This window comes from Dasypus novemcinctus, chromosome 23 (assembly GCF_030445035.2).
Source record: "Dasypus novemcinctus isolate mDasNov1 chromosome 23, mDasNov1.1.hap2, whole genome shotgun sequence".
Classification (NCBI taxonomy): domain Eukaryota; kingdom Metazoa; phylum Chordata; class Mammalia; order Cingulata; family Dasypodidae; genus Dasypus; species Dasypus novemcinctus.
Window position 1 is genome coordinate 17,434,653 of NC_080695.1, and position 26,857 is coordinate 17,461,509.

Sequence of the window (26,857 nt, forward strand, 5' to 3'; positions counted from 1 at the left end):
GTGGGGGGCAGGGACAGGGGCTTTGACCAAGCTAAGCCTCCTCAGAAAGCCACCCTGGAGTTGCCAGCCCTCTCTGGGAGGACAGTGAACTCAGGAAGGGACTTGGAGGGCCCACGACTTTCCCCCCTCCCCAGCCCCCTGCTCTGTCCCCTTTCAGCTGAGTGGGCAAGGCTGAGTCAGGTGCCCTTAGTCCTGCACCTGCCCTCAAGGCATTAACTGCCTGATGACAGTCCTTTTCTCTGCGTGAACACGAGACGTGAGGACACTGAGTGAGCGAATGGCCCTCACCCCTAGCCGCCCCAACACCAGGGTCTGAGGCAGTGGTGGGCAGTTCTTTCAACTTTATTTGAGAAAAACAGAAGGAAAACGTATCAAAAGAGATTCCAGGGGGGCGGGCAGGGATGGCTGGGAACGGCGGTGGGGGGGTGGCCGAGGCTGGGCAGCGGGGCCAAGGCCTCTACTTGGCTCCAGGCTACTCGGTCTTCCCGGCTTCTGGGCACCCGAGCTGGGCGCGGGCCTCGAAGGTGACCGGGATGGTGATCTCGGCAGACTGGGTGGCCGGCTTGGGCACCGGGGCCTCCACGGTGAGCGTGCCCTCAGGGGACAGGGAGGAGGAGACGAGGGTCGGGTCCACACCGGGGGGCAGCCTGGGCAAGCAGAAGAAGAGAGTTACCTTCCCCCACCCCGCGCTGGCCCCTCCTCCCGACCCCCGCCCCCAGCAGCCGGGCCCGGGACTCACGTGTATTTTCGGGTGAAGCACCGCGAGATGTAGCCGTGCTCGTCCTGTCTCTCTTCATGCTTGCCTGCGGGGAGCGGAGGGGTCAGAGGCTGCGGGGCCTGGGCCGCCGCCTTCCCAGCCCACCCGGGACCCCCACCCAGCAGCCACCTGCTCCCCGGAAGGGGGCTGGCGCGAGGCCAGAACTGATCGGCTGAGGGGTTTGGAGGGCGCAACTCTCCCGGGCCCTAGGAAACTTTTGGAAAATCCTTTTCAGGCCTTTTGGAAGGGGTGGGGGTCGCGGCGCCGCGCACACGCCCCCTGCGCAGGCCCGGCCAGGGGCAGGGGCGGCGCCCTCTCACAGCGGGTGGATGCAGGAAGATCTGATTATTTGCGGGAGGAGGCTGAGGGTCTTCCCTTCACAGAGCCTCCCCCCACCCCCAGAACCCTACGTTAGGGGAAGCAGGCGAGCCCCCACTTTTCCAACGCCACCCCCAGTTCTCCTGCCTTCCCCGGGACCGGCCCACGGGCTTCAGCCGCTCGCCAGGGGCAGAGGGGGCTCACCGGTGATCTCCACCACGCCGTCCTTGGTCTTGACCGTCAGCTCCTCGGGGGCGAAGTGGTTGACGTCCAGGGCCACCCGCCAGCGGTCGGCCGTGTGCTGGATCTCCGAGACGCCGCTGCTGAGCTGCCGGCTGAGCGCGCGGCTGTAGGCGGGCGCGGCCGCCGCGGGGCCCTCGATCGCCGCTGCGGGCAGCGGCCGCACGTAGCCCGGCCAGCCGCTGTGGCCGAACCACTGCGACCAGTCCTCGGGTAGCCGCGGCAGCCCGAAGGCCTGGTCGAAGAGGCGGCTGTGGGGCGGGTACCAGTCGCGGAAGGGGTCCCAGTTGTGGCTGCGCAGGAACGAGAAGGGCACGCGGCGCTCGGTCATCCTGGCGTGTTGTGCGCGGGCTGCGAGAAGTACTGGGCGTCCGGACGCGCAGCGCTTTTATAAAGCCCTCCTGCGTGCATTTTTAGCAGGCGGTGTTTCAGGTTTCTATTAAAGGCAATGACTGGCTGGGGGCGGCCCCGCCCCCCGCATTCCTCTCTCTGGGGCAGTGGGGGCGGGGCGAGGAAGGTCCTGCCCACATCTGGAACCTTCTCTAATTGAAGAAAACAAATGACTGGAGCATGGGATGCTGGCCTCCCTGCCCACCACTGGCCCCTCGTGCCCTGGGAGCCAAAACCCTGACCTGCAGCCCGTGGACCGTCCCATCCTTTGTGTGAAGGAGGACAAAGCCATGTGAAATTGGGTTACTTGTCCCAGGCCAGACTAGTAAGTGGCAGAGCCAGCCCTGGGCCCACAGGCTGTGTGTAGTGCAGGAGACCGCCTGAGTTCCCACCGTGGTTGAGCCACTCATTGATTTGACTTGTGCAAATTCGATTCTCTGTGCCTTCTTTTCTCCATCTGGAAAATAGAGATTGATGATAAAAAGAATACTTACATCACTGGGCTGGTGTGAGGAGTCAGTGGCTTAATGCATGGAAAGACTTCAGCCCAGGGCCTGGAAGGTAATAATTGTGCGATATTTTTATCTACCTGGAATGGAAGGGAAGGGGATGGTAGGAGAATGTGTGGGAATCTGTCTTTCCTCCGGCCCCAGGCCTGTTGTGTGACTTTGGCTGTCTTCCCCCTGCTCCCAGCACTGGGGCTGTCCCAGAGCAGAAACCAGAATCCAGGTGATGAGAGGGGACAGAGGGGAAGGTTATTGCCAGGACTTCTCCGTGAGGAGCATTGGACAGGGAACCTGAAAGGCGGGAGCTTTGACCCTAGTCTGAGGTTTGCTGTTGACTTACTGTGTGTTTTGGGGCAAGGCCCTGCCTTTCTCTGGCCTCAGTGTCCCCTTTTGCCCTTTCATTTCTGATGCCCAGTGCAAAGGGAGAGGGGGACCCTAGGCATTACAGGTGCTCAGCACCTGAGGCCCAGCCCATGACTGACTCATCCCTCCTGTCTGACCACCTATGGGATCCAGATACCCCCAAACCCCCAAAACCCTCTGGGGGAGGGTACTCCCTGTAGGCTCCTGCCATAATCCTGACATTCCCTGTCTCCTGCCTTCTCCGGTATGGCCCGGTTGCAGCCTTCTTTCTCCCTGACTTAAGTCCTAGTATCCCAACATTTTAGATGAGTGAGGCTCACAGAGAGGACGCGATTGTCCACTGTCCCCAGAAAACACTAGTGAAGCTAAGCCTCCTATCTCCCTAGTGCCCAGAGCTCTTAGCTCTGTGGGGCTCCCAGCTTGGGGTCCCCCAGTTCCTGTCACTCCCACACCTGCTGTTTGCTACCCCTATCCTGGGGTTGATCATCCTGCCAGCTCAACAGGGGGCCTAACCATGCCACTAATGCCTTGCCCTGCACAGGCACAGACTCTGGGGACACCTGTGGGGTTGGAAACCAGACTCCCAGCCACTCTCCTTGATGGGCTAGGGGTGGCAGCACATCTCATGACCTCTCTGAGCCTCAGTTTCCTTTTTGAGAGAGAGGACATAGGCACCTCTCTTTCTTACCCACCTGCTCCCCAAAAGGGAGGGGCTGAGGCTGAGTCACAAAGCTGAGGTCACCTCTGGAAAGGCTCTGGCCGTCAAGGATGGGAAGCAGGCAGGACCCTGGTCCTCTGCCCCACCTCCTTTTTTTGATTTTTGTCATGAGCGCAGTGGGGCTCAGTGGGGGAGCATCTGGCCACCCCCCATCAAGGGTCTGAGCTTGAGGGAGCCCCAGGCCTCGGCTCCTCTGCATTCCCAGCCCCACCCAGCCCCAGCTCTGTAAAGTCGGGGTGAGATCAGGAGCCAGGGAGGGCCCTCACCTGCCCCTGCCTGCCCAGCTGAGCTCAGACTGGAGGCCAGGGCGCCCCACCCTAGCGGAACCTGTAAGGTATAATCACAGGTGCTTTCAAGTGCGGCCCTGCCAGGCCTGACCGCGCTCTGGGTGGGGGCCGCCTGCCTGGCCGCCAGCGCTTTGGAGACACAAGCCCTTTTCATAGCTCCCTTCATCTCAGCTGAAACCAGGGCAGCTGGGAGGAGTGACTCTGCTCCCCCAGCCAGGAGAAGCTGTGCAAACCCAGGGACCGTGGCACGCGGCCTGCTGGGGGTGGGAGGCGGTGCCTGAAAATTCGCATCCATCTTCACTGGGCCAGTGCTTGAGGGACGACTCTTAGATTGTGGTGCCAGTCACCAGGGAGGGGACATGGATGGCTCTGGGCAGCGCGGGGGTGGGGAGAAGGGGCGTGGGGGGAAGTAATGGGTTTTGGGGTTGGACAGGGCTGGGCTTGAATGTGGGCATTGCCGTGCACTGGCTTGGCGACCTCGATGAGCCCACATATCCCCATCTGCAAAACGTGCCCATTTTTCAGGGTTGTGGTGGATCTTGAAAGTATTAATGTGTGTAAAGGGCCCCGAGCTCACTGTTACTCTGGAAAGAGGGTCTCTAACGTTGCATATTGACGCTTCGAATAAGTGGCATGTGCTTTATAGCTTCTAAGTATCTTAGTAGTTCCATTTTTTCAGATGAGAAGACTGAGGGTCAGAATTGTCCCCTGGGTCAATTGGTAAGGGGCGGGAAGGAATTGAAACTCAGGCCTCTTGATTCCCCATCCAGTAGGGGAGAGACTTCCCAGGCAGCCCAGGGAGGGCTGTGGGTTTCCAGGGTGCAGAGGAGGTGGGCAGCCCCAGTTCCCTGTTGGGTCAGGCTCTCTGGGGTCCTGTCTAGCTCTGATAGGTGCCCATCCTCCAGGAGGCTGCCCTCCACACCCAGCAGTGGGGCCTGGATGTCAGTCCCCACTTGGACACCTGCTTGACTGTTCTTTGACTATCTCCAGCATCTGCCGCACTGAGCAGCCAGGGGGAGTGTTTCCATGATAAAGAGGGTTTCCCAGAAACCACCGGAAAATGTTACAGGTGCCCCACCCCCACTACCCCCTGTAGGGTCTGAGGATTCCTGCATTGGAGGTGGCCCCTCCCCTCTTTCCTAGCCCCAAGTCTAGAACACTCCAAAGCAGGCCCCACCCCCACGTCACGTCCATCCTCCCCCCCCTCTTCCCCGTGCACTCCACGCTGGCCACACCCTTGGCAGTCCTTTGGGACCGCAGCTGAGCCAGCCCCTCCCTTGTTGGCCCAACCTCAGAGAATGCGCTAGAGTATTCAGGCAGCTGCCAGATCTCCCTGGAGAGGCCTGACAGCTGATGGATGACACCAGTCCCTGGGCCTGCTGGGAACTGAAAAATGTGAGCACCAGTAATTATAGCACGGTGTGAGTGTGTGTGTGTCTTTCTAGAAGCGTCTAGACAGTGACCCTGTGGGAGTCTACCTATCTCTGGCCTGCCCCACCCCATAGGCTCCGGGCTTCTGGCTTGCCCAGGGCTCAGCCCTTCCCCATCGCTGCTGAAGGAGCTGAAGAAGGGCCAGGTGGGAATGCTGGGGAGCCATCCACCTGCCCTCCCCCTGCTGTTAAGCAGAAAGAATCTCTGGCCCAGGAGTCTGGGGACCTGGGGTGTCCGACTGAGTGCTTGGCCAGGGCCTGGCCCCCATGACTCATTTTCTTCATCCGTACAATGAGACCATTGGACTGTATGTTCTCTGAGACTCCTTCCAGAACCATGAATCAACGGTTTCTCCTCTGCTCCCCTCCCCCCTCGTCCCTCGAATGACCTGCTCCGCAGTCCTGCGGCAGGAGGGGGTGTGGCTGGTGAGCCTGGGCCCCACCCAGGGCTGCTTTCCCTTGAAATCAGGGTAGGATGAGAAAAAGGGCTGTGGGGCAGGAGTCCTCCCTACGCCTGTGGGAAATGGGGGGCAGGGGGTGAGGAGGAGAGGTGAATTTGGGTTTCCACTGAAAGGGAGAGAAGCCCTAGAAATGGAGGTGGGAAGCCCCGAGGCTGGGGTACCCTAATGCAGAGGGTCTCTGGGGTGGAGGGGAGACGTGGCAGGGGGCTGGTGGTGGGGCCAGTTTGCCGAGGACTCCCCCAGCTCCAGGAGAGGCGGCGGCAGGAGGCCGGGAGCACCCCCGAGAAGGAGGGGACGGGGGACACCGGGTCAGAACTGGGACACCTGAACTGGGCATGTGCACATGTGCCCCACTGCCCTGGGCCTGGGGCCGCTGGAAACCGGAAGAATGCTGCCAGGAAAACAGGAAGCAGGAAAGCCTTGTCCAGCCTCTCAGCTGCTGCGTGTGCTGGGAGGGGAAGGAGGGGGTGCGGGAGGGTCCCCGCAGGCCCCAATCTGAGGAGAGAGAGGCCGGGGGTCTCTATCTCACCCCCAAACCCGGGTTCGGGATCCCTAGGCCAGGAAGGCCCACACCCCAGGGGAGGGTGCCTCCCTCCCTGCGCCCTTCCTCCTGCCGCGGGAGGCGAGATCGGAGCTTCCTCTTTGCCTGCCTTCTTGGCAGAATTGTCCCCGTTCCACAGGGCACCGAGCGGAGGAGTTAAGGCTGAGCCCGGTCGTGCAAGGGACGGGGGACCTTGCACCCTTCCAGCCCTCCCCAGGGATTGGGTGCCTCTTCCCCAAGTAGCCAGGAGGGCGCTGAGGTCAAGGGCGCCCAGGCTGGCGGGGGCCCTCCCCCAGGGTTGTCGCCTCAGTGCAGGCCTGTGTCTGCCTCTCTTGCTCCTGGCAGGCGAACCAGGGACACCTTTTTTCCTTTCTCTCTGCCTCCCTCTAGTGTCTGCCTGCCGCTACCACGCCTCCCTTCTCAGCCTGGTCGCTGCTCGCACCCTGGCTTCGTGGTTCGCTGCGTTGGTTACTTATTCACTGAACATTTCACCGGATGCCTCTATTGGGAATGCAGAGACCAAAAAGATACGGCCTGGTCACAGCGCACAGCTCTGGGTGGGGGTGACGGCGTGTAGACACACCAACACATAAATGACTGGAACAGGAGCTGGAGGTCCTAAAAGCAGGACACAGACCCAGAGCACGAGAGAAGGGAGAGCGGCCACTGCAGCCGGAGATGAGGAAGGCTAAGCTTGCCTGAATGTGTGGCGGTATGAGTGGGCTCAGGGTGAAGGTCAGCTGGGCTGGGATGGATTGGGGTCAAGGGCAGTGGTGGAAGATGAGGTTGGAAGGCCAGCGGGCATAGGAGAGAAGGGTGACCAACTCCAGGCAGAGTCTTCTAGAAGACCTTTGGAGGCCCATGAGCTGGTGGACATGGTTATAGGACGCAGGCCCCACGGGGCGGGGAGTTCTGTTTCAACAATTCAAAACTCTGTCCCCAGGGCCAGGGACGGTGCTTGACACCTGGTAGGTGCTCAGTAAATATTTGTGGAAGGAGTGAAGGGTCCGATTTGGCGTTTTAGGAATAATGGAGGGGCTGGAGGGGCCAGGCCAGGGAGGAGGCAGGGGTTGCAGGGATCCTGGTGAGAGGCAGGAGGTTTGTCAGGCCAGAAGCTGAGGTGGGCTTTTGGGAAGGACAGAAGTGCCTTTGTCTGGGGGATCCCGGCTGTGGGCTGTGGGCGTGGAATGGGGAAGGAGCAGGTACGGCACCAGGGTCACCGGGCTGGGGTCCGTATGGGACAAGTGGCTTTTTATGACAACCTTTGGGTGTGTTTCATTCTGAGGAGGGCACGTCTCCTGAGCAGGACCAGGCCAAGGTTTTCCTTGTAGCCCCCCCTGTAGCCCCAAGACCGATGCCTGGTTTTGCCAAATTTAAGTAAAGGGTTGAAATGCTCACCAGGATGGGCCTGCTTAGATCAGAAACAGAGCCAGTAGCCAGAGGCCACCTTGGGGGTCCCTTCCAGGAGGGGGTGGGGGAGGTGATAGCTGAAGAAACTGGAAAGGGCTTCAGAACACAGTTTCCCTGCTCTCCACCGGAGCAGGGCAGGACGACCCCTGGGTCAGTGCTCAGCAGAGGCGGCCCCTAAGGGGCTTCGGAGCACCTGTGAGCTCTGAAATGACACACGCAGTTGTGGGCATGCGGACACTCTTTCGGAGAAGGGCTTTCAGCCTTTGTCATATTCTCAAAGGGCCCTTGATCAAGCAAGTTAAAACCTGCCCCACTAAACCATCCCTGCCCAGGCCCCAAACCAGTGCCTAGCCAGGGCCAGGCCATGGTGTGCTGCTGCACGGCCTCTCGTGGACCACTCGCTGTCCAGGTAAAATTTCCTGTCCACTTCCGCTCAGCCTCTTGTGTCACCCAGCTGGGAAGTGGAGCAGCAGCCACCCACAACAAGGGCTGACTTCTGAACTATGTTCCAGCCACTCTGAAACACTCCGCCACCTGGCCAGGGGTCTCTGTCGGGCCCTCTGCCTTCTCCCTGCTGCTGAAGCTCGGCTGGGTGTGGGGGTGCTCGAAGCGTCCGGGGCCCCCGGGCTGGGTCCCTGATTTCCCCCCACCCGAGTCACAGGAGGCCCTGCGGACTCATGCTTGGAGGCAGGGGGTGGACCTGCTGGGCCCTGGTTCCTTGGAGCCAGCCTGTCTCACTGGGGTCCCGAGGAGGGGAGGACCCCAGGTGCCCGCCCCCCACTCCCAAATCCAGACACCTAGTCACCACCTGCCATCCGGGCACCAAGTGTTTTATTAGAGTCCAATTTTTATCCGCACCGCGGAGAAAGGGGGAAGGGGAAATGGAGGGAGGGGGAACCCGGACCAGACCCCAGACCCCTCCCCCACAAGAGCCCCGGGCATTTGCCCTGTTGGGCCAGGAAGACTTTGTGAGATCCCTGAGGGCCCCAGGAGGAGGGGGCAGGGAGCAGCAGCAGAGGCCTGGGGGCACTGCTTCCCCCCGACAGCACCCCAGGCAGAGGCCCTCAGTCCACATCCGACCCTGCCTTCCACGGCGGGCTGGACCACCCCCTCCCTGGGAGCCTTGGCTGGCCCTCTCCCCACGAGACCTGGAAGAGGAGGTGCTCCTTGGGCAGGCCCCCGGCGTGCCCCTCTTCCTGGCCTGTGACTCAGGGGCCCATGTCCCAGACACCAGGTGCACGCCGCCCCCTTCTCCTGCGGGGCGCTGGCACCCACCCTCCCTCCCACCTCCTGCTCCATGGGAGGAGCCAGAGGGCCGGCTAGGTCTCCAGAGGGCAGGGCTTCCCCCCCATCTTGCTCACAGGCTCCTCCTCCACCTCCTGACCTGGACCCCTTTGACCTCAGAGTCAGGTACACTTGTGATCTGAATCCCTGGCCCCTTGTCACACAGAAGGCCCGACTGGAGTGGCCTTGGCCCAGGTTGGGGGGGCGAGGGCCTGGCCTGGGGAGGTGGGACCAAGGCTGAGCTCGCCGGCCCCTTGGGCACCCCTTGGCCAGGGGAGGGCTTTGGGGAGGCTGTGGGGGCCAGCCTCCAGCCCTGGCAGGGTCCTCCTGCAGCCAGCTCAGAAGGAAACAGCTCCCCCACCTGCATGGTGGCCCTTGAACTTAGATCCTGCTTGCCGTGCCAGTGAAGGAGAGGAGCGGAGGGGCCTGTGAAGTGGGGAGGGGAGGCGCGTGGGTCTGGCACCTTCAGAGGTGTCCCTGGGTACGCGGAGCTGAGGTGAAGGGACTCAGCAGACCTGGGACTCTATGCCATTGACGGGCAGCGGTCCCCAGCCTGGTGAGCAGCGTCAGGCGGGAAGGGGGGTGGTCCCTGTGTTTGCAACGGCTCTTTGTTCCCTGGTCGCAGTGGATACACAGGACGCGGGGGTGGGCCCCCTCTCCAAGCAGCAGCGTCTTGACTCCTCCATGCCTGTGGGGCGCCCACCTTCAGGTCTTCCCTGCTGCCCACTGCCCGTGTGCTGGTCCAGGACGCTCTTTGTAGCAGTGGGGGTGAAGGCCCCCCCCCCCAGGGTCCAGGGGCCTGGCCTCTTGCCTCTCCCTGGGCCAGGGGCACCAAGCTGGGTCTGTCTGGGCTCAGAAGCCCCCGCTCTCGGAGCTGCTCCGGCTGTGGTAGCTGGGACTGGGGGTCCGGGAGGGACTGCGTGTACGGCTGCGGGTCCCACGACTACGGCTGCTGTAGCTTCCGTGGCTGGGGCTGGGGCTGGGGCTGCGGCTGGGGCTCCGGCTTGAGTAGTCGCTGCTTAAGCAGCTGGAGGAAGAGGAGGGGCTGGGCCGGTAGTAGGGGATAGGGCGCTTGCGGGCGCTGTTGGGAAGAAAAAGTGGATTACAGGCCGTTCGGGGCCCGACGTGCTGACTGCCTGGCCCTCATACAGGCCCTGAGCCCCGTCCCAGCAGTGGCCAGGGCTTCCCTGCCTCAGTTTCCCCTGCACCCTGGACTGAGAGAGCCCCCCGAAGAGAACTTGACAGTAGTCACTTGATTATTTTAAGTCTCTCCTCACTGTCAACCAGGAAAGGGGGCCAAGTCTATGCCTGACCCGAGTGGGTGCTCAATAAATATTTGTTGAATGAATGAAACCATTAAAGATGGACAAGACAGATCAACCAAGGAAAGCAGTGGCTTCTCTGCATGCAGGCGTTTGTGAATCTGGCCCAGCTCTGCTTGCGACCAAGGGTAGAGCTTCTATGTTCCCCACGAAATCAAGGGTTTTGGATTTTCAGGCACCTGCTGGGGACAAGGAGGAGACCCCTGGCCTCTGCTGCCCCTGCCAAGCCCGTGCCCAAGCCCCGGGCCAGTCCCACTGGCCCCACTCCTCACTCAGCTACCTCCCGCCGCCCGGAGTTAGTTTGAAGCCTGGAGGCTGTGACCCAAGGAAAGAAAAGAGAGTGGTTAAGGGGCAGCAGCGCCCCCATCGCATGGGGTTAATTCTGAGGAAGAAAAGAGGTGTTAGTGGGAGGAGGCGGCGGCCTGGCAGGGGGGCTGAGGTGGGTGCCAGGTGGAAGGTGCGGAGGTCTGGCCATCTCAGGACCCCCAGCCTATGGGTGGGGTGTGTGACCTGTCTGGATCACACACCCCAAGTCTGGTGGTCTGGCCTCTAGCGCTGGGGTGGGGTTGGGGAGAGGAGGCAGTGTCATCTCCTCCTTGGCAATCTGTGTCACCTCGGACTAAGAAGGACCAGTGGAGGAGTCATAGAGCATTACAGCTGAGAGGACGTGATTGCAGAGGTGGCAGCCGAGCCCTGGAGAGGTGACAAGTTTCCCCAGGCTGCCCGGTAAGGCTATGGCAGAGCTGGGCTCAGAACCATGGCTCATGGCCCCCCACCCCAGCCAGGGGACTAGGGCTTCAGGTGATTATCTCACCTGGAGACCCAGGCCCAGACCCTGGCAGAGAAGCTCTGATCAGGGCCTCTGCCACACCAGGCCCCCCCCCGGGGCACCACCCCTTTCTACTGTGCTGGGGGTGGGGGCAGTGGACGGGCTGGTTCCTCTGACAGCTGCCCAGAGACCAGAGGCTGCTGCCTCCTCCTCCAGAACCCCCCAGGGGGCTGGGAGGTAAGCACTGAGGTTAGTGAGAAAAGGAGAGGCAGACAGACAGACAGCTGGACAGGGCCAGACCAGCTCACATGGGCATCTCCCTGGCAACCTGGGGGAAGGGGGTCCACCTGGCCCCCAGGCCGGCCCCAGGCCACGCAGCAGACTGGACTCTGAGCTGAAGGAGAAAAGGAGACATCATTGCTGAGAGCTGGATGTGGTGGGAGCGGCTCCAGAAGGGATGGCTGGAATCTTCCAGAGCTGAACTCCAGGCTGGCCGGTGCCCTCCCCGCCGTGGGCCTGCAGGCTTCCAGTGGGGACCGTGCCCTGCATGAGGCCTCCCCGCTCCGTGAGCCCCCTCTTTGCTGAGTGCCCTCCCACTTAGTCCCCTTCCCCTCCCTGAAACCCCCAGCTCTGAGCCCCTCCCCTCAGTGAGCCCCCAGACCCTCGCTAGGCTTTCTTCCTTTCGCTGAACTCCCATCTGCTCTCCTTTGGCGCCCTCCCCACTCCCTTCACCGAGGACCCCCCGCCCCCTGCGCCAGGTTCAGTCGGTTCTCCGAGTGGAGCTCTGGGACCCGGGCAATCCTCACCCCGAAGTGCCTGGCCCCTAGCCCCGCTGACCTGTCGGGCCGCTGCGTACCTGGTGATGCGCCGCGGCTCCATGAAGCTGGGGGAGTCCCGGCGCCGCTTGCGGATGGGCGAGTAGCTGCGGGAGCGGCGCCGGACGCGGGCGGCCTCGGCCTCGGCGTGCCTCGCGCGGCCCTCGCTGTCCTTGTCCCTGCAGGGCCGGGCCCGAGGTGAGCGCTACCACCCGGCCGCAGCCGCCCACGGTTCTGCTGAGCCCGCGGGCCAGTGCTCTAGGACCGGAGCCCCGCCCGCTGGGCCCACAGCCCCTCCTCCTACACTCGGAGCTCCGCCCACGCCGCCCGAGGCCCCGCCCTCTGGGCCCGGGCCCAGGTCCATTCAATCCGCTGCCCCGCCCGCCCGGCCCGGTGGGCCCCCCGTGGTGGTGCTGGCCCGGGGCGCGCATTTACCGGCCGAGGGGTTTCTTGGGCGACGGCGAGCGGCTGGGGCTGCGGGCCCTCTTCTCCGGGGAGCGCGAGCGGGATTTGGAGGGCGAGCGGCTGGAGCTCCACGACCGCGGGCGGGCGCCCGGGCTGCGCGACGAGCTCTTGCCGTCGGGGCCGCCGTGCCGGCCGTGCGGCCCCGGGGACGGGGAGGTGCTGGCGGGCCGGGCGCGCGGGGGCCGCTCCTTCGCCCTGGAGGAAGGGCAGAGTGGAGGGGGCGCGCTGAGGGAGAGGAAGAAGGGCACGCAGGGGAAGTGGGCTCAGGGGACGAGAGCGGGCGACAGTGGCTTAGTAAACGCGAGGGGACAGCGGTGGCTGAGCGAGGGGAGCGTTAAAAGGGCTCAGTGAGTTCTATGCGGGGAGCTCAGCGAGGGAGAGGAGGCTCTGGGAGGAGAGGTCAAAGGAGGGGCCTGGGGCGTGGCCAGTGGGGGACAGTCTGGGCGTGGTCAGTGGTGGGGCGGAGTCCAGGGGAGTGGCCAGTGGTGGGGCGGGGTCTCGGGGGAGAGGTGAGTGGAGGGGTCTAGGGGAGTGGTCACTGAGAGGGCGGGGCCTGGGGGCATGGCCGGTGGTAGGGCGGGGTCCGGGGAGTGGTTAGTGATGGGGCGGGGTCCGGGGGAGTGGTCAGTGGTGGGGCGGGGTCTGGCAGTGGGGCGGGGTCTGGGGGAGTGGTCAGTGGTGGGGCGGTGTCCGAGGAGGGGTCAGTGGTGGGGCGTGGCTATGGGGCGTGGTAGGGGGGGTGGGGGCGCCTGGGGCGTGGTCAGTGGTGGGCGGGGTCTGGGGGAGGTCGGCGAGGGGCTCCGAGAGAAGGGGCCTGCTTGGGGCGGGGGAGGGCTCTGTGGGGGGAGGTCAGCGAGGGGCGCAGTGAATGGGGAGGGGATCCGCGCGGGGGCCGGACCCCGGCTTCCCGGGGCCGAGTCCGCTCACCGTTTCCCGTGGCCGCCGTGGCCTCGCTCGGAGCCGGGTTCGGGCCCGGGGCCCGGCGCGCCGCCGCCCGAGTCGCTACTGGAGTGGGCCCTGCTGAGCGAGCGCGACGAGCCCCGGGGCGGCGCGGGCCGGGCGCGCCGGCGGCCCCTGCGGCGGGGCGCGGACGCCGAGGACCGGGAGCGCCGCCGCCGCCTCCGCCGCCGCCGCCGCCGCTTGGCCGGCCCGCCCGCCGCGCGGCCTCCTCGGCCCTGGGACGACGGCGCGGAGCGCGGGCTGGGGCTCTCCTTGCCCCGCGGGGGCGGCGTGGATGCAGCGGCCTCCGCCTTATCGCGGGCCCTGGGCGAGGGCGAGCTGGGCTTCTGACGGGGAGAGAGACAGAGAGGGCACGGAGGGGCGGAGAGGGAGACGGAGAGAGGCGGGGAGAGGAGGGACAGGAGACAGGGAGAGGGGACAGAGGGAACAGAGAGACAGAGACAGAGAAGACAGGGAGAGGAGAGAGGGGAGAGAGAAAGGAGAGAAAATCAGAGAAGACGGACAGAAACAGAGACAGAGAAGACAGGGAGAGAGGAGAGAGAGACAGGTCAGAGAAGACAAACAGGGAGGAGTGGAAATAGAGGAGAGAGAGAATAGAAGAGATTGAGAAGCAAGGGAAGAGAAAGAGAGATAGAGGCAGAATCAAAGGCAGGAAACGGAGATGACAGTGAGAGGCAGGAAAGAGCCAGAGCCAGGGAGAAGTGAGAGGCAGAGAGAAGAAACGGAGGCAGGGAGGGGACAGGGAGACCGGCAGCAGAGAGGCAGAGAGAGGACAGGCGAGAGATTGAGGGCGAGAGAGTGGGCGGGTGGGGGCGGGGGGAGAGAAAGAGAGGGGGCTTTCACCAGGCCCAGCCCAGGGGCTGCCAGTCCCGGAGCATCGCACACACGGTTCCCGCGCCTGCCCTGCCTCTGCCTCTCCTGAGTGTCCACCTTCTGGCCTCAACAGTGCAGCTCATGCAAGGTTTTCGGCATGCAAAACACAAGAGGGACGGCAGTGGGTGGGGGGCTGGAAAGGAGGGGGCACCAGGACGGGCACCGGGGCTGGCATCGCCCCCGGAGGGGACAGACGATTCCCGGCAGAGAGAAGAGAGAGGGCAGGCGCCGGGAGGCCAGGCCAGGGCCAGCCCAGCAGGCCGGACCCCCCAGCGCAGGGGTGGGCGAAGGGATGGAGGGGGCACACGGCACACAGATGGGGGTGGGGGCGGGGACAACTGAACTCAAAACTGAACCGAAGAAAGGAAGGAAAAACAGAAATAAAAAACAAAATCCACAAATGTCATTTAGATACCAAAATCAAAAACAATGTCTGAACTCCTGGGGAACTGACATTTTTTTCTGTTAATATTTTTCTTTCTTTGTTTTCCGGCCCTGCAGAGAGCTGTGGAGCTGTCAGTAGCACCCGACTGTCTTTCTGTTTCTCTCTTTTCTTTTTCTTTTTTTTTTTTTTAAGTTCTGATTTTTAAGTCCCTCTTGGTTAACGTCCACTTACCAATAAAGTGGCACTTCCTCCTTTAGTAGGTAAGGTGTGTAAGAGAAGGGAAAAGTGTGGTAGCATAAGTTCATCATTAGATTCACAAAAATGCAAGAGAGATAGAGAGAGAGAGAGAAAAACGCAACCACCCCATTCTAGGCCTCAGAGGAGGCCGTGCCACCTCTGGAGGAAGGACTGGCAGCATCCGGCTCCTTGGGCCTGAGTGGCCACCACGTGGTGACCGCTGGGTAGAGACGTCAAATGTTTTTCCAAAAGTGGAGTTAGGACACAAGGATTGGGGTACAGAAAACCAGAAAGGTACCGTTCAAGGGCCCTGGCTGGGAGCCAGGGGTCTGAGCCTGCCACTACCTCCCTAAGTGACCCTGACCAAGTCACTTCCCCATTCCGAATTCTGAGCCTCAGTTTCCCCATTTACAAATAAGGGTGTTGGGTTTTGCTCCCTGAGGTCAAATATTCCGGGAATCTCAGCATGCCCCTGAGCGCCCTCTCCCCCCTTCCTCCCTCCACAGACCTGGCGCCTCCTCCACTCCTCTCCTTGGGCCAGCCCCTCACCCCCAACTTGACTTTTGGCATCTCTAGGGCAAACTTGGTGTCAGATTCAGCTCTGTAACCTCAGTTTCCACAGTTTCTCTCACAGAACTTGGCACCTAGCAGGGCCTCGATACCACTTGCTGAGGAAGAAAAAACTGCCCTTAGGAGAACCAGAGCCAAAGCAGGGAGTCCTAAAAGAGGGGCTGGGTCTGACCAAGGTCTTTCGGAAAGCTCTTTGGATGAGGGGACAAAACGAGCTGCCACCCCTCAGAACACCTGGCCACCGGATACGGGGAGGCTTTGCCTGGGTGCTTCCTGCAGGGGGTAGGAGTGTGCCCAGACCTCTCCCCCAAACCTGCATCAAGCCTGGGCGTGAAGGCAGAGCCAGGAGGTCAGCCCCATTGGTGGAAAGACACAACCAGCTGGTGACTGGCAGCTGAAACAGCCAGTGAACAGCAGCCACAGAGGTGCCCGCAGCTTCCCAAAGCCAATGGGGCCAAGAACACCTCTCCCAGGAGAGGCTGGTTCTTCATTTGGGGCAGAAGCAGGCACAGGGGGCTGGGTGGGTATGACCTGGGATTGAGGTACCCCTTAATCCTCTCCCCCTGATGCTTCTCATCCCTCACCCTGGGCTTGGAGAGATGGAGGGTGGGTTGTTCAGCTGTGGCCTCTCAGAGGTGGCAGTTCCATTCTCAGGAGGCATCACCAGGAGACCCTCAGTCCCCCAAAGCATGGTCCCTCCTTCCTAGGAGGTGGGTGGGTGCTCACAGCTCCCAACCCCCCAACTCTAGGTACTGTCACTCAGCATCCTCGCCCCTTAAAGGAAGGCGAATGAGAAAGAGGTCTCCAGGATCCTTGAATTTCCAGTTTCTGCCTTAGCCCCTGGGTTTTACTAGGTAGGGCAGGGGGCACCTCAGGACATAACTCATAACATCCCTTCCCCCAGCAGTACCTGCACCCTGCCCCCAAGCCTTGGCTTGCGACTTTTGGTTGCAAGGCAAGTGGGCTGAGTGCTGGACTTGGGACTCAGGACCCGCATGTGAATCCTGACTCCAGCCTGGAATCTGGATCTGAGTCAGCAATTTTTTGACTCAGGAAAGCAGTCAGCAGTGGGGGAGGAAGACCAAGCAAGGGCCACGGTGGGGTTCCTTCCCAAGGGCACCGCAGAGCTCTCTCTTCTTCCCACGCCCTTTGGCTGGGAGTGGGATGGGAGGGTCAGGAACAAAAAGGGTCTGGAAGACAGAGCCCCCCCCCATCATGTTGCTGCCCCCAGCCATTCAGGTCCAAGGCCCTGGGCCCAGGTTCCCTGTACTGACCAGGACACCACCTGCCTGGCATGTCTTGAAGTCCAGGCTCTTCCCCACCCCCCCAACTTCCTAGCCAAGTCGACTGGCCCACCACAGCTCAAGATAATAGTAAGTGGCAAAATGGGCCACCCTGGGCTCAGCCCTGTTGCTGGTTGTCTGTGGGACCTTAAAGGGGTGACTAACTCTGGGGCCTCAGTTTCCCCATAGGTAAAATGCAAATAACTAGGTCCTTGCTGCGTGGGCCTGTATAGGAGTTCGGAGATTTTCATAGTACCCCTAACTCACGGTCCCCTCAGACCAAGAGGGCCAGAATAGGGTCAGGGCAGTGCAGAAAATTCTGGGGGTTCCATGGAGCATCCTTCAAGTACCAGGATGGCAGAGGATGGGAGGAAGGTGCTGCTGGGTAGGGTGGCAGGTAGAGCTTTCCTTTGGTGGGGATGGGAACTCTTAGGGCCAATCCCTCATCCTTTTCTTGCCATCCCTCCAGAAGCCTCGGAGAAAGGGTCACTATGACCCTGCCATCAGGAGCAAGCCTTGTCCTCAGCTTGGCTGGGTCTCATTCTTCCCCCGAATTGAGGGAAGGTCCAAGCCCAGAAACCACGGCATTTCATAGCCGGAACAAGACCCTGGTGGCCAGAGAGTTCCAAACTTCCCCTTCAAGAAGCCTTCTCTTTGTGATTCCAGCTCCTCTTGCCTGGAACATCCCCCTACCACGCTCAACTCACAGCCTGGCTAATGCCTATTACGCCTCTAGCCCTGCTAACCTCAGCTCAGTGCCCTCCTCCTTTAGGAAGCCTCTCCTGGCTGCCAGGCCAAGTCAGATGCACCCCCTAGGATCCCACAGAACCTTGTGCTCCTTCATTCAATATGGACTTGGTGCCAGGCCCTATACCAAGGCTGGGACCACTGTGACAAGCAGGGCTCCCAAATTCTACATCTGATATTTTCCGCTCTCATCTTTGAAGTGATCCTTGTCCGACCCCCAGCCTGGGAGGTGGGGCTGCCTCTCTCCTGGCCTGGATGCCCAGACAGGGCCCAGCACATAGGAGGGGCACTGCAAATGCTCGCTTAGCGAGTGCGTGCGTGAATGAATGAGTGAACAAGGGAGCTCGCCTGGCTCTGAGTCCCGCTCCCAGGAGCCCCTTTGCAATTTGACATTTTTTTCCTTTGTTCATGTATGAACATTTTGAGGGTTAAGGGGAAAAGACAATAGAAGAAAGTGGCAAGGGACGTTGCGTTCACCAGATCCCAGTACTCTCAAAGACAAGGACGAGTAAGCATTTTGGGGGGATCCTTTACCCTTCCTTCCACCCCCTCTAGCTCAGCACTGGAGGATCTGACTTTTGGTTTCTTGGTCGAATCAGATTCTCCTTAAGGGTGGGGGCCTCCACACCTCCCATCAGGCTAGGACAGCCTCCCTCATCAGACCAGCGATGCTTCCTCCTTGCCTGAAGCATGACTTCCTTGTCTTCCCTGCCAGCGCCTCCCAGGGTTAAGGAGAATGTTCTGGGTGATGGTGAGCACCCCAGGACCTGCCCCTGGGGTCATCACTGGGGAGGGAGGGGCGGGCCAATAGCTGGGCTTTCCCTTTTCAAAGCTGAGAACCGAGGCCCACGGAGGCCTCACGAGGGCTTGGGTGCTAAACTTCCACAGCTGCTCCCAGGCAGGACAGGAAACAGCTTAAAGGGTTGGGGATGCTGAGGTGGGGTCCCTGAGGGCCCTGCCCCTGACTCTGGAATGCTTGGTGTAGCTGGGTGAGCACTGGACTGGGAGTCTCAGCTGCAAGGACCTGGGGCCTGGTTCTGCCCCAACACGTAGTGGGCCCTGGCCCCTAATGACTGTCCCTTCTGGACCATTCTGCCGCAAGGGACCACCCTAAGCTGCTCAAATTCAGAAGGTAGGAAGGACGCTGGGGGATTGAGGGAGCCCCTGTCAGGGCTGGGCAGTGGGGGAGAGCTCAGAGCCCTAAGCCCCAGGCAGGGGTTGGGTAAGCCGAGAGTCCACTGCAGCCCTCAGATCGCCCCACAGAGAGTTGGCGAAGTAGGCTGTCCCAGTGCCGCATCTGACCCTGGCCAGCTCACGCCCACAGTGAAGCTACCATCACACCCAAGGGATGGAGCAGTTGGTACCCGCTGCACCCCAGGGCCCTGCCACTGGCTCCCTGCAGCTCCATCCTCTTGCCAGGGAAGGACCCATGAAAGCCCAGAGCTCAGCTTGTCCCAGAGGCCCCCTGGGGGTGAGGTGGGCTGTTTCCTTGTGCCTGACTTCAGCCAGAACTTCCTCCAGGCTCTTGGGCCCAGCACAGGCCCTCTCCACCACTGCCTACTGCCCGAAGGGGCCCTCCGAGGGCCAGTGGGGTGACCAAAGCTGGCAGGGGTGGGGGGTGAGGGGCTTAGCAGCTACTCCAGACAACAGAAATCAAACTGGCTCAACCGTGGCACACAGTTCAGGGAGGGCCCATGAAGCTGGAACGCTAAACCACACAGAAATGCATTCGGACAACAAAATGAGAAAGAGAGGGAGGGAGGGGGAGGGGTGGAGAGGAGGAAAGAAAGGCAGGGCAGTGGAAAGGAGAGAAGAATGAACCAGAAAAGTTGTTGGGAAAGGCAAGAAAACCAAAGGACAAACTAGGAAACACAGCTTTGTAGCTCATTGGAGAAAATGCCAGTGACAAATGAGTCGTCACTAAAATAAAGAGAAAAAAGGGAGGGGGATAAAACCAACCAGAGAGAGACTGAGAGAGAGAGAGAGAAAGAAAACCACATTCAAACCAAGCAGAGTGGCAGGGCTTATCTGGAGATGGGAGCGAGCGCGCGCGCAGCTGAGCCGGCGATACCTACCTTCTCAGCGGTCAGGGACAGGAATGCAATAATAAAAAAGAAAAGAAGGTCTCCGCATTGGGAATGCAGAATGGGGAAAAGACAGTGACTCTAAACCGTGCTCCCCCTCTGAGCTGGCACATGGGCAGCCAGTGCGGCTTTCCGTCTCGTCCCAGGGATGGGAGGGGGCTCTCGCCCAGCCATTTCACTTTGCTATTTTTTTATTTTAAAAAAAATCTTTTTTTTTTTAACCACGGACTTCAAGAGCCAACTTTCCTTAATTCTTTAAACAACAGAAAACCTTCCGAGGGCATGCAGGAAGCAGCTGATGGAGGCAGAACACAGGGTGGGCTAACGAGGGGCTGGCAGCGTGGGGAGAGGCCCGTGTCAAGGGAGAGAGATGGAGAAGAGAGGCAGAGAGACAGGGAGACAGGGAGAGGGGGAGAAGGAGAAGCAGAAAGACAGAGGGAAACAGATGGAGAGGCAGAGAGACAGGAAAGAGAAAGGTGGACCCAGGCAGAAAGAAGAGAGAAAAGCTGTTTAGACCAGGCCAGTCAGAGGGGACAGATGGGGTGAGAGGGGCACTACGTATTTAAAAGGGAAGGCAACCACAGATTCAATTTGGAGGATTGACCTGGCCTCGACTCAACCCCATTCCCACACCCGTGGACTCAATATCATTCTTAGCAAAATCCAGCCCTCTTGTCTGCTGGCTTAGCTCTGGGACACGACAGTGCCGCCCCCACTCCAGCAGGGTCACTGACCTTCCTGGGGACGGGCGGTGGGGAGGCCTGGCATGAGGCGGGCCGGGGGGAGAGCCGTGGGCATCTCTTCTTGGGCTTGCCCTCAGCCGCCCATTACGTGATGAAATCTGGGTCGGGAGCCTCGCTCTTGCCTGGGCCTTCCCTGTCGCCCTCACCAAATGGTGCCACTGCCAGGCTTCCCCCACCACTTCTAATCCTAGGGCCCGGCAGGGCCGGGACAGGTGGCCTGGTGTCTCAGACTGCGACCTCTGCACATCCTTTCTGGCCAGGGTGCTCAGCCGTCGGTGGGGGGACAAGGCCACCACGAGTCTGTGCTCCTGGGGGCTGGAGGGAGGCCAATCAGGGACCAGAGGAGACTGGACAGAAGGACGTGGCCCACGAGCCCTCCTGCTCAGCCTCCTGTTCTCCCTCCCAAACTCGTCTTGATCCACTGCCGTCCCTCTCTGTCCTCGTTTCCCCGCTAGGTACATGAACCGTCAGGGCTTAGGGCTCCCTGGTTTGCTGAATCGGCCACCACACGGGGTGGGCTTGATAATACGGGGCCCACCGGCGCCTCCATCTCAGCGTGGGCAGTCCCCAGCTCCTGGAGTTGAGAGAGCTGGGAGCATGGCATAGGCATCTGGAGGGGCACCCTGGGAGAGTTGAGACAACAAACCCCCATCTCCCAAAGCTTCCCCCTCCCACCGCTGGGGGCTGCTGGAGGGTGCCTGCCATTCACCACCCTCTCCACATCGTGGGTGTGGCCAGGGGCCTTGAGGTCAGAGGGTCAGGGTCTGCTTTTGGATCTACCTTTAAATAGCTTGGTGACCTTGAGCCATTCACTTGACCTCTCTGTGCTGCGGTATGCAGCAGAACCCAGAAAGTCCCCTGGGGTTCAGTCTGGTTTTGGGATGGGACAACAAGCAGATGTGCTGGGAACCATTCTCCTGTCTGAAGTGTCTGGCTTCAAGGCCCTCACCTGAGCTGAACTCTTGCAGTTGCCTTCAACCACCTCCTAGGGCCTCCTGGGACGTGACGTGCTGCCTCCTCCCTGGCTCTGCCCTCTGCCCCCAGCCCACCCGGATTCCCGGGCTCTTCTTAGCTTTGTCAAACTAGGCTGAACAGGATGTTCACTGCCCCAAGAAGCTCCTGGGTGAGCCAGGACAAGTCTCTTCCTCTCCCTGGGTTTCCCAGCTTCTCCCCAAGGTTCATTTTAGACAGGGATAGGGACGGGGACCTGGAAGCACAAATCTGCCACTTTGGTTAGTTTAAGAGCTGAGGCAGTCCCCGGTTACAGGGGCTGGCTGCTGCTGCTGATCTGGCAGGAGCCCTTGAAGTGGGAGACATTTCTTTTTAGAGTTATCTTCCCTTTTAAATTCTGATTACAAAGGGGAAAAAAAAAGGAATATTGAGATGTGTATATGATTAATGGCCACTTGAAATTCAAAAACCATCTTTGCATTTACAAGGAAAGGTTCCCGCAGTAACACACAAAAGCAAAATTCTAGAATAACACAGAAGATAGGAAAAAAACAACAGAGAAATAGTGTGCATTTCTGTACATCACAAAAGGAAGAAAAAATAAAGGAAAAGGAAATACAAACAAAATAACAGGAAAAGTTATATAAATTTCCCCACCCTCTTCCCTTGCCGGCTAAACAAGAAATGGAATCACAATATTACCACGTTTCAAATGGGAGGCTAAAAAACAAACAAAAACATAGACGGGGTTAAAATGTTGAGCTTTCCTTTGTGCGTTTGTTTCTCTCTCTCTTTTTTTTTTTTTTCCAAAGGTAGCGTCCAAGGATACCACCCCCAGGACTCTTCCCAGAGACATTACTTGTTATTAGGCCAAGTCTACGACACCCCCCACCGCCCATCTCGCCTCCCTGGAGCTGAGCCAGAGTGAGCCTCATTTGACAACAAGGAACGTCTTTGCAGGGGCCTGGTGGAGGCAAGGAGGGGAGACTGGGCACAGGTGAAACACTGGGCTGCTCTCGGGTCCCAGGTCTCCCAGGGCCCAAAGCATGGGGTCAGGATTTGGGGACCCTGCTTTGTGAAAGGAGTTAGCAAGCTACTATCTCCCGGAAATCTCCCCAGGGAAAATACCAAAATGGAGTCCCACTTTGGGAGGGAGGCAAGATTTGGGTGCTGCAGAGGCTTTCCTCTCTGAGGCCAGAGGCTAAGTTCCCCTTCCTTGCCTGCTGTCACCTGTGGGTGTCGCCAGGTGCGGCAGGACATTTTGTCTAAGCGCGCCCTGGGTTCTGGAGGAGGGGGCTCACGGCTCAGCCCTCCAGGGCTGGGCAGGGGAGCAGAGCCCTGCTGGAACCTGGGGGTCCGTGCCCTTAGGATGTGAAGCAGGAAGTTGTGAGGAGGGGTTTGGGGTGTGGTGCTCCAAGGCTCTGCGCTCACGCTCGCAGAGGGGGCAGGGCGACCTCTCCTGGGTTTGCCGTGGGGGGGCCCATCATCTCTGGGGCCTGAGGCTCGGCCCTTCTCCAGTCCCTGCGGTGGCCGCCCTCAGTGCCTGCTCCCACCCCCAAGGCCAAGTTCAGGGCTCCGGGATGGTCCACTCCCGGGAGCCTGGCGCCCTGTCCAGGTGGGACCGTCTAGAGACAAGTGAGGTCCTTACAGAGAAATGAACCTGGAGACCAAGAGCCCTTTGCCAGCTGCCCTTGGCTTTCCCCTCTGAGGCCGTGAGGAAGGGTGTTAGAGAAAAGAAAGGGAGGGAAAGGAGACAGCAAAAATCAAAATGAAACTGACCAACACGTACATGTTTGCTGCTGAGACCTCCCTGCTGAGGCTGCTGGGGCAGTCTGTGGGTCTGGGGAGGAACCTGCAAACCTCCACACCCCCACGTCCCTGTACCCCCCCCAAGAGCCCCTCTCAGCACAGCAGGAGCGCCCCCCCCACCCCCAAGAGCCTCAACTGTGCATTCTAGGATCAACAGACACAAGGCGTCGTGGGCCTCCCCTGCAGCCTGGGGAGCCCAGCCCCCCGACGAGCCCGTGGGCCCGGGGAGAGGCCGAGAAGCTGTCTTCTCTGCCTTGCCTACCATGGCCTGGTGGCCCGTGGGGCTCCTGGAGGATGGGCTGGGAGAGTTTCAGCGGCAGTTTTGGGGTGAAGTCTCTGAAGGAGCAATGGGCTCAGCCGGGAGCAGGAGCCTAGGGGAGTGCCTTTTAGGGGCTGTGGGAAGTGGGCCGTGGGTTTGAGAGCTCTGTCCAGGGTGGCAGCAGGAGACTGGGGGGGGAGGGGGAAAAGTGGGGGAGGAGGCTAGTAAGGGGGTTGGGGGAGGGAGGAAGTTCAGGGTGGGGAGGGGGCTCAGAAGGAGGAAGGGGCTTGGTGAGGAGAGGGAGGCTCAGGGCCCAAGGGACCCCCAGGGGAGAGCCCAGCTCTCGCATCCTGTTCCTGGCTGCACCCCTGCCCAGTGTCCCGTGGAAGTCCCCTCCCACCCAATAAGCCTGGGAGGAAGGAGACGTTGCCCCTCCCCCTCCCCCCGGCCCCCAGCTCTCTTCCCAGCTGGCTGAGGGCCCAGGTGGTCAACCCCCTCTCAGCCTTCATTTGCCCAAGGGCGGCCCAAGCCTGCAGGCCCCCTGGCCCTGGCACTGGTGACAGCGCGGGGCGAAGCAGGGCAGGGGGAGTGGCGGGCCCCGCCCCCCTTACGCCCTCCCAGCCCCCTGCCCTCCCCGCGTCCCGACCCAGCACGGCGCAGCCGCCCGCGGTGCGGGAACCGTACGCAGAGCGAGGCGTACGTACATCGGGCGGGGTGCGCGCCGAGCCGGGGCGGCCCCCGTGCGCTCCGCTCCGCTGCCGGCTGCCGCCGTTCTGCTGGGGGCGACCCCCCATCCGCTGCCGCCCGACGGGGAAGGCGACCGGCTCCCGCTGGACCGCTGACTGCCCGTCTTCCGCCCGTCCTCTCGGTGCCTGGGGCTCAGCCTAGAGGGGGGCGGGCACAGGGGACATAGGGGGAGCCAGCGTGGGCCGCCTCTTCTAACAGCGGCTGCTCCCGGCTCGAGGGGACCGTCGCCACCTGCCTTTCACAGGGGCGGGGAAGCCCTTCCCTTTAGAGAGAGCCGCGCCCTGCGCACCAGGGGGCACTGGTGCCAGAGGGAAGCAGCCCTGCTTTCCAGCTCAAGGTCTGGGGTACCAGAGGGCCCCTCCCCATGGCCCAGGTCCAGGGGGCCCAGCACACCTGTGGTGCATGTGCACCCACTGATGGATGTCCTGTCCACCAGCACCCCCAGCCCCGGCGGGTGTTTGATCTGTAAGCTTGCATTCCCCCTCCCCCCCACACACACAAATGCAAAGGCCTTAGCAGAATTGAAGGGCTGCTGGAGCCCTCCTCCCCAGGCCTACCTGCTGGGTGGTCTGGAATCACTGTAGTGGGAGCAGAGGGAAGGGCTGTGGGAACTGCCACTGCTGTGGCGATGGGACCTCCGGCTTGGGGACTCATTGTGCAGCCTGGCACAGGGGGAGAGAAATCAGCCTGTCCCCACGTTCTGCCCAGCGTGGGTCCCACATTGCCTGACCTCCCCGTGGAGGGGGCTGGGTGGTCCGGGTGGGTCCTTCCCTCTACACAGCCCCAGCCCCACGTGGGGACTCTCAGACCCCACTTGCCTTCAACTTGTGCTGCTGTGGAGTGAGCCACTCATGGTGGCCCTGCCTGGGGGGGGAGTCATCTGTTACTCAAAGGATGAGGCTGCATTTTGCAGCCAAACGATCTTGAAAGAACCCAGGACTGGGAGGCAAGAGACCTGCGTAGCAGTTCTGGCCCTGCCCCTGATGCACTTGGGGGCTGCTGGCCTCCCCACTGGGTGGAGCTCTAACTATCTGATTCTAGGATTCTAAAAGGTCAGGTCCTGGCGCTGGTGGGGGTGGGCTTCGGGGAGCTGGAGAGCGGGGAAGGTGCTCACCTCTTCCTCTCCTTGTTCTTCTCTTTTCTTTTGCTCTTGGGGCTTCGAGATCTGCGGATAGCAGAGAGCACACAGTGGGTGACGCTGTAGTCGGCGCAGGTTGGGGGCGGGGCATGGCCTTGGAGTCCTGGGGCCAGGCTGTGCCCAGGCTTCGGACCTGAGATTTGTCCCTCTGTGGCTCCCAACTGGCATGGACGAGCCCATCCCTGCCCCAGCGCTCTGGTGCCCTTCACTCTGCCAAGCCTCACCCCTTGCTTCTCCTCTAAGTCCTTCTCCCGTGGTCACATCCTGCCCAGGCCCCTCCTGCTGTCCTCTCTGGGAGTACCATAGGTCTGAGCCAGATGTCAAGGGTGACTCTCTTATTCTCTGGTCCCCATCTTGGGGCAGGCCTCTCTGATGGCAATGGTGGGGGTGGTGGGGGTGGCTTCCTGTGCCCCAGGCCCCTCCAGGGGAGCTCCCCAGGCAGAGCCCAGGCCTCCTGCTTCTCTGACCTCTGCAGCCCAGTCCAGGGACACCTTGCCAGCTGCTTGGGAAAGAAATGCTTTCCCTTGGGCACAGTTCCTTGCTTTGGCATAACTCCTCTGGACCCATACCCCGGGCTGCCCACAAAGTGTCCCACCCCATTCCACATGGGCCAGGCCTTCTGCCTTTGATGGAGGCTGGAGAAGGGTCTGGCTAGGCTGCTAAGGTCTTGCCCTCACCCCAGGCCCCAGAGCCTCCAGGCTCCAGTTCATTCCCTCCAGTGCTGACTCCAAGATGTGATATGAAGAAACTCCAAAATGTGTTGCCCAGAGGAGCGGAGTGGGTGGAGGGCAGGTCCAGGAGGCCAGCAGTTTGGGTTCTGGAACCCTTTTTGCCTGCTTTGGGCCTCAGTCTCCTCATCCAAAGGGATCTAGCCCTAGTTCACCTTGAGGTCCTTTCCAGGACTGGTGGGAGCCAGCCAGAGGGTCGCTGGAAGCCAATGGTGACCACTAGGGGGCAGTAGGGACCCACACTGGTCCACTGGAGTTGGGGGTAGAATAGAAAAATTGGGGGGATCAGGAGGGGCAGGATTCGGTGTTTGTTTTGACTCCACCTGGCAAGTGGCCCAATATTACAAAGGCCCCCTGCAGGGATGGGACTAAGCACCCTGCCCCCTCCTCAGTGCGACGGGGAGGAGCCTGGCTGGGATGCCAACCTTGGCCTGAGGCTGCCCTGCAACTTCCTCCCCTCCGTGCCCTGAGTCTGCTACTTTATTGGCATCCTCCTCTCTGTCCCTTGGCTGCCCCTGCCCCTGCCCCTGCCCGGCTCCTCCCTCCCACCCCCTCCTCTTCCCTTCCCCCGGTCCATCCTGAACAAGTCCCTCGCCTGCTCAGAGCCCCACGCTGACTCCCGGCCCCGCAGCCTGGCAGTCGGGCCCGTCGGAGGAAGCGAGCACCGGTACCCCCAGAAACCCCACCTCTAGCCACAGCCCACCCACCCAGCCTCCTACCTACCAAGCCTTCCTAGCTCACAGGGGCCCTTCCTCTACAAATCTGGGGTCTTGATGCTACTGGCTTCCTAACTGGCACCTCCAGGGACACACCCCCTCAGACACTGGACCTGCCGTGCTGTCTGGAAAGTCTTGGGGTCCCCATGTCAACCCCACAGACAGGGGTGTGCAGATGATTAGTCCTCCCTTCCCCCAACTCCCAGTCCCCGTGCCTGGCTCTGGGGCGGAGTCCTTATCTGGGGTGGGAGGATGGAGCAGGGGCAGGGTCCCCGTCTCCCCCGACCTCTCATGCCATGCTCCCCAGCACTGCTTCCTTCCGGCTTTGGCCCCTGAAGGGCAACCCTAGCACCTGTCCACATCCTCCTTAGTCACACCTCCACAGGGCACTGCTCACCTGTGCCGTCTCTTCCTCCGGGACCCAGAATCTGACCTGTAGATCAATAAAGGGGTGCTCCTGAGCCCACCTGGGATGGCGTGGGGAACACCAATCTTGCGTCGTTGCCGTGGTCCAGGGGGGCCACCTACGTCAGGGAAGCTCCTGGGGAGGG

At 61.2% G+C, this 26,857-nt stretch overlaps 2 protein-coding genes across 2 annotated transcripts in view; both read right to left on the reverse strand.

Annotated features, from left to right (window-relative positions):
• Positions 1-324: 324 nt before the first annotated feature.
• On the reverse strand, positions 325-1,689 carry HSPB1 (heat shock protein family B (small) member 1). Its single transcript, XM_004448274.5, has 3 exons — positions 1,280-1,689; positions 740-803; positions 325-647 (listed from the first exon to the last, which is right to left on the reverse strand). Exons 1-3 carry the CDS (start codon positions 1,644-1,646, stop codon positions 473-475), a joined length of 606 nt encoding a protein of 201 aa, XP_004448331.2. The 5' UTR covers positions 1,647-1,689; the 3' UTR covers positions 325-472.
• A 6,551-nt stretch (positions 1,690-8,240) lies between these two features.
• SRRM3 (serine/arginine repetitive matrix 3) overlaps positions 8,241-26,857 on the reverse strand; it is a 34,790-nt gene continuing 16,173 nt past the window's right edge. Inside the window, 9 exon segments of the mRNA XM_058285914.2 lie at positions 8,241-9,786; positions 11,653-11,790; positions 12,047-12,271; positions 13,004-13,362; positions 23,682-23,765; positions 23,768-23,861; positions 24,282-24,386; positions 24,839-24,889; positions 26,704-26,739. Of these exon segments, the coding sequence (XP_058141897.1) occupies positions 9,558-9,786; positions 11,653-11,790; positions 12,047-12,271; positions 13,004-13,362; positions 23,682-23,765; positions 23,768-23,861; positions 24,282-24,386; positions 24,839-24,889; positions 26,704-26,739 (1,321 nt within the window). The 3' untranslated portion in view covers positions 8,241-9,557.

Bases quoted from the DNA above. Each gene is read 5' to 3' on its own strand.
- HSPB1 (XM_004448274.5), bottom strand. From the start codon at position 1,646: ATGACCGAGCGCCGCGTGCCCTTCTCGTTCCTGCGCAGCCACAACTGG. The intron at 804-1,279 runs GTGAGCCCCCTC...CGCTCCCCGCAG, and splicing joins CGGCGTGGTGGAGATCACCG to GCAAGCATGAAGAGAGACAG. The intron at 648-739 runs GTGAGTCCCGGG...CTGCTTGCCCAG, and splicing joins TGCTTCACCCGAAAATACAC to GCTGCCCCCCGGTGTGGACC.